This window comes from Alosa sapidissima, chromosome 8 (genome assembly GCF_018492685.1).
Source record: "Alosa sapidissima isolate fAloSap1 chromosome 8, fAloSap1.pri, whole genome shotgun sequence".
In the NCBI taxonomy this organism is placed as follows: Eukaryota; Metazoa; Chordata; class Actinopteri; order Clupeiformes; family Clupeidae; genus Alosa; species Alosa sapidissima.
Window position 1 is genome coordinate 4,778,419 of NC_055964.1, and position 6,681 is coordinate 4,785,099.

The window sequence follows — 6,681 nt, forward strand, 5'->3', positions numbered from 1 at the left end:
GGTGGAGAGGAAGTGAGGAGAAAATTGTATGTGGGAGGTTTTTTTAGGTGCCAATTTGTCTGTACAAATGAACCATCTGAAATTAAGATGAGAGGGATCTGTGTGTGTGTGTGTCCTACTCTTCATTCAGCTGGCGACACCGACACACTTCACCAACACACAACTTAGACCTCATTAGACCCACGAAGGAGAGAGCAGGACAGAGAGGGGGGGGCGTGAGGATATAATGACAGAAAGAGAGTGAAAGAACATGAGAAAGGGAAGAAGGGGGGAAGGGACAGAAAGAGAAAAAATGAAATGATGTAAAGAAAGAGCAAAGAGAAATGGAGAAGATGAAAGACAAGCGAAAAGAAAGAATGGCAAAGAGAGTGGTAGAGGGAGACAGAGAGCGAGAGAGATGCTGTGGAGAAAATGGGCGAGACACAATGAAAAAATAAAGAAAGAGAGGAAAGGACAGACAATAAAAAAAGAAAGAGAGAAAGTGACAGACCGAAACAGAGAAAGCCAGAGAGTGAAATCTAAATAAAATGGCCACATCCAGGCATATCCCACCAGACTCAGTGGCCTGTGCGCTGTCTCCTCTCCGCTGCCACAGTGCTCATTGGTGATCTCGATCATGAGCTCTGACTCAGCCTCTCGCTGCTATTAATACTTAAAAACATTACAGAGCAAGCGCAACAACCTCTCATGGAAGAAACCTTTCTCTCTCTCTCTCTCTGATCTGAATTCAGTCTGGCAAGGCTGTGTGCACTTAACTGAGTAACTTGAAATCATAATAAGCCAGCGATGATGGGAAAGGCTACAGCTACACAAACATAGAAAAGTACAGGGAGAAGAGGAGAGGAGAATTGATGACGTAAAGTCCAAGCACATGGCTGCAACAATCTGTTGGTGAGAATTCACCACAAAAAGGACATGTAAGTGTGTGTGTGTGTGTGTGTGTGTGGGGGGGGGGGGGGGTGGCAGAGGATATGTCCACTTCTGGCCTGCAGCATCCCCCGAGCCACTCCATCTGTTTTTAGCATCACACGGAGCAGTTAGTTCTGCAGGGGGAAAAGCGGTCTTTTATGAGGTGCAATACAGAGCGTTTGTTGTCAAAAACTCCGTAGTGCTATAAGTATAGTATATCTACAGAGAGTGACATCATTTTGACATCTAGCTTATTCAAAAAGTAGCAAAATATCTGGAAACAAATAGCCTAATCAAAAGTCACCCACAACAGAGTTTATGGGACGACAGCAGGTCGTACTGGATTTTCGCAAAACGCACTGCGGACTTTAAAGGTGCAATGTGTAATAATTGAGGTAAAAATATCCAAAAAATGAGCTACACGCATCAAAAGAATGAGAAGAAATTAGGGCGATGATGTCATTTAAAAAATGACAAGGTATAGTGCTGCAGAGATATCAACCTGAATTAGCATGCTAAATTACTAGCCACAGCCTGACAGGTGTCATAATACCAGTTTCGGCCATGGGAGGCGGTATGCGGGCAACATAACCACCAACTGCAATACACGTGTCTCGGTTGTTACTCTAGGGTAGACCAACTCACTTTCTGGAGGTATACTGCCCCCATATTTTATGGAATGTGGAGTATGAATTGATTTTTTGGCGGACATTACACATGGCACCTTTAAAGCGTAAATCGCATATTCTTCTTTGTCTTATGAAAGGAAAGTGCTTTTACCCCCAGTCAGGAAGAGGAATATGGAGCTGTCCCTGAAGAAAAGTTTGATAGTGTGCTGCTCTGACTCTTCTCTGTGTTTCTCCAGTCTGTCTGCTGTCCCTGAACTGACTTAACACTCTCTTTGTGTTCCCCCTCCTCCTGTCTAGGCTGTGACAGAGGCAGCCATTGGACTGTGTCTTATTTTCTGAAGCTCGTCTCTCGTCTCTAGAGCCTCTAAACCCAGCCCTATGCCAAACGCCTCTCTCCCCCTTCACCCCCTACCCCATCTCCCTCCACACGTCTGCCCAGACACACACACCATGTACGCCACCAGCACTTCCTGCAAGCTGCATCCCCTCCTCCACTCATCCCAACTCTCTCTCACACACACATACACACACACACACACACACACATACCTATTCACCCACTGTCCGCCCGAAAGTCTGTGATTGTCCCCAGTTTCTCCCACTTTGCACCAAGAAGTGAGATGTCCATCCAGTGTGGTGGCCCCTGCTTAGATGATGCCTGAGGCCTGGACATTGCAGCAGAAGGAAGGAGGAGGATGATGAAGATGAGGAAAGTGAAAAGAAAGGTGGGGAATGGAAGATGGGAGGGGGGGCATCCCTTCTCACCCAGTCCCATTAACTGACATCCTTCAGAGCAATTGGATCCCACCATGTCATTCACATCCATCATGTTTATTCCCATGTGCGGCCTCTGCTGCTGCTGCTGCTGTTGTTGTTGTTGTTGATGATGATGATGATGATGATGACAGTTTTATTTATCTTTACACACATAATTTGTGCGTTTTTTCAAATATGAATGAAACAAAAGGACTGAAAAGTGATACAATACAATACAATACAATAAGTCCCTCATACTGACATTCAGAAACCAAAATGAATGAAGGCTGGCTAATATAACAAATAACTTAAAATGGTTAGGGACATGGAGTGATAAAGTCAGATTTCTTGTTACTACATCTTTGGTTTTTATAAATGATTACACCTATACTGTGAAATCAGTGGTGTGTTCAAAGCAATTCTGTCATTTATAAATGGAATTCACACCTCAGATGTTCCTAGAAACCACCAACAGTGTCACTGCTATAAATCATTCACGCTTCTCATACCATTTTAATTACTTTACTTATTGTTTCCCATTGAAATGTTCTCCAGGGTAAATGTAGGAGATTGAAACGTTCTGTAGGGTACATTTATCCTCAAACTATACTTTTTATGATCCTATAATGTGGAGTTCATAGGATGCCTGTAAACCAAAGACAAACTTAAGAGGTAGAATGAATGATATCAGTTATGCTCAAATGCCCCCCCCCCACCCTTTACTGCCTATCTGTTCACTGGTTGAGGATGGTTCTAAAAAGTTTTGTCTCCCAAACTACACCCCCCCCCCCCCCCACACACACACACACACACAGATTATACAGTCTAGATAGCTGTCTAATTTAAGGGAGAATAAGCATCGATCAACTCAGAAATATTTGTAGGTTAACTCCAGTTGGCAGCAATTCTCGTGTCGTATAGCCTACTATGAAAATGTATGATATTCTGTGAATGAATATTAATTCAAATGGAGTCAATACCCACGTCAGTAAGATAATTGCTTGTTATTTTGTGTCAGGTTGTATAATTGGTGTTTTTCAGCTAATGTTTGCAGTTTGAATCCCGGAAAACAAATACTGTAATAGAGATTTGCCTTAGTCATACATTGTATGCTGAGACCTCGGCAGGGGGTAGCAGTTAATTGTGTCATTGTAGGTGTTTATGTTTTTGTTGTCTTTGAAAAGATGTGTGTGTGTGTGTGGGGGTGGGTGGGTGTGAATACATGAGCATGCACTGGGGTTCCTGATGCCTGATTACCGCAACTAGGCTACAGAAGAAGATGATGTTGAGGTTGCACATTCCATACACGTAATCAAAATGTCCAAAGCGAGGCACTAGCTCATCTTATTTTATTTCTGTACATGATCTTGGCCAAGAATCTTTTCTTAAAATAAGTACATGGGCGGGAGACACTGCACAGAGAATTTAATTAGAATATTTTGACACCAGTTCAGCATTCAAGCTTGCCTAATGTTTGTAATTCCAGGCAGAGGGATGATTCACCATTTTAGTGCTGTTTGAATAATTCACATGATCAGTGTAGATTTGCCTGAATAACCCAGTTAAAGAGACTGGAGGTCTCATTTAATTTAATTTAATTCATCTCATTGTCAACAGAGTTGAGACTTTTTTTTTTCAGTATACATCAGAAAACATCCAGGATTTTTTGTTAGATTATATACAGGCATTGTCAAAGGCATTGTTTGCACTGGGCATGCTGAAAATGTGAGGACATATTATATATTTTGTAATTGAGAGCATTGAGGTATTATACAGTATGGGAGAAAGAAACAGATTGCTAATTCCATTCGTTTAACAATATACTATCTTCAATCCAATCACATTCAATGACCAGGAAGAGTTACCGAAGATTTTTTGCACTGGCTGGCTGCAAACACTCAGATGAGCATTGACCACAGTCACCAAAAGCCTTCATTTATTGGTCAGACAGGCACATCAGTATGGGGGCCCATGGGACACAAACGTCCTGCCACCAAATTAGAAAACTAAAAGCTAACTTTTTAACCTGACCCCTTGATTGAAAACCTATTCCATTCGATTGCTAAGTCCGACGTCACAGGCACAACAGCCAGCCGGTTTTCGCAACTTGTAAACCTTGTCACCATCACCTCCGTTTTAGTGAGGGTAAAACAATTGCTTAACTTCAAAAGACTAATTACTGTAGCTGTGCAGCCAGATGATATAATCAAGGGTAACGTCAAGGCTTCCGCGAAAAAAAGGATTTTATTAGGTTGAGGCTGGCAACAAGTGAGTTGTAGCCTAGGATGACAACTGTCTTAAAGGCTAGGCCTACTATGAATAGCCAAACATTGTTTTTTATTTTGCTGTCTATGGAAAAAAACGAGTGGCTCTGAGAGCAGTTGGACCCGGAAATTATCAGCCCATTATTGCATCATGACTTAATAGCCGAATTGACTTGAAATGTCAAAGACTTGACCTTTGACATTTCAGTGGCATCATGTCCTGTGCATGATGGCTGAGGGTTAGGCAAATTCTTTAATGCTCAAATTTGTCTATTCTATTTCTAGAACCTTTTTAGACATAAGTGACAACAGTTTAACATCAATATGAGATTTTGGCCATTTTCTTGTATTTCTTCATTCAAACTCATGAAAAATAGCTCTCCTCTTGTCTTAGCCCAAGTCTAATTTAAGTGCAACTTAGTCTCTCAAAATTCTGTTCTTCTTAATCTATCCTTATTGCTCTTTATTTCTCCTAAGGGGTTTAAAAGAAACAGGTAAGATCTCAGTAAGAGCTGGTTTATTTCTTGTGAGACAAATGGAAAAAAGTTGAGATGAGGAAGATTCACACCGCTGCACTCTTCCCCTGTACGTACATAGCTCATCTACAGTATCACTATCCCTGTTATTGAGATTAGTAGTGAAATGAGCAACAGAATTAGAGGTAGAACTGAATATGATGCTTTGGTCATATTTATGCGTTAGGCATCTATTTGATTAACATTTGTTAATGTCTTAGTTACCCTCATCAAATTAGCAATGTTGACTTTACATGTCAGCTTTGTTTAATTGAATGAATTGCACTATTCAGGATCTCTACTTTCATGTTATTCATTATTTTTGATTAGCCAGCAACATCAGCAGTAACAAATGGCAACTAGTGTTAATTGCTGCAGGTAATATTCTATTGAGATCTACTGTATTTTGCTAATGCTAATTTTGGGAATCTTTGTATAAAGTGTTTTCTATGGACATTTCTCATGCTTGTGTCCTATGCTTGCATCAGTCAAACCCAACCTGCCTAAACCAAAGTGGACGAAAACATATGTCTGAAAGTGACATTGCCTCTTTGATTGTTTTGTCTATGGGAGCCTCGGAAGCGGTAACAGGTGTCTTGTTATTCAACATAAGGTGTGATATCTCAAGGTTACTGTTTTACATTTCAGATGTTTTTTTGTCACTTGGCTTACTGAGTCATATGAATCTCTGAGTCTACAGGATTGTTTTGTTGGATTCTTTTTCGTCAACTGAATGAGTTTGGGCTCTAATTTGTTGGTTATTCTGTGACCTAAAATCTGACCAGGACATGATTTCTTTTGTCTTTACATGTAATTTCCTTTTTTTTAAATTGTATTACATTAGAAGACTGTATAAATGTACAACTATGGGTATGTGTTAGTATATGTAGCCCCCTCTCACTATGACAGGCAGTGAAGGAAAGAAACAAACAATGATATGATTTAATACAAAGTTTAAATCGTCAGGAAATAATCAGGGCAAACTGAGTTACACCCATTTTCACAGATAATTGGTGTTGTTAGACATGTTTACTTGTAATTAGACAGAGCTCATGCTTCATAATTATCAGGGGTCGTTATCATCACCATCATCACAGCCACCCTTCCTTTTATGAATGCATTCACAAAATCATTAAATAAACTCTGTATGCATTTTGACAAGCAAAACAGTAATTGTGTAAAAATAATCATGTATATTTGTACAGTAATATTTATATAAAGTTTTTCTACAGTTTATAATTTCAGCTTTCAGCTGTTCAACTGAATGTCAGCCCTTGAACACTGCAGGTCTTTCTAAAGTGTTTCGGTTGTGAAGCTTTTGGTCTTGTACTGTCCACAGACAATAAATAAAGACCTATTGGTTAAGATTCATGTTCTAATGTTCTGTTCAGTGCTCTAAATTCACACATTGTACTAGTATATTTTGTCTTGATGACTTGACTTTTTGCAGTTTGAAGTAACCAAATTTTAGTTAATAGTTCACACCACTATTTGCTAGCTCACAGGAAGAGTTTGTCCAAGGACAATCAATGTCATGATCTGATAAAATATTACAACATAATAAGAAATGACATCCTAGACAACATCACTACCACCTGTTGCTTTTGG

General features: G+C 40.0%; 1 protein-coding gene across 1 annotated transcript in view; it reads left to right on the forward strand.

Annotated features, from left to right (window-relative positions):
• The window catches only part of ksr2 (kinase suppressor of ras 2), a 92,855-nt gene extending 86,415 nt beyond the window's left edge, over nt 1-6,440 (forward strand). Inside the window, exon 22 of the mRNA XM_042101681.1 lies at nt 1,836-6,440. Within this exon, the coding sequence (XP_041957615.1) occupies nt 1,836-1,842 (7 nt within the window). The 3' untranslated portion in view covers nt 1,843-6,440. The remainder of the gene's footprint in view (nt 1-1,835) is intronic.
• Nucleotides 6,441-6,681: the final 241 nt, after the last annotated feature.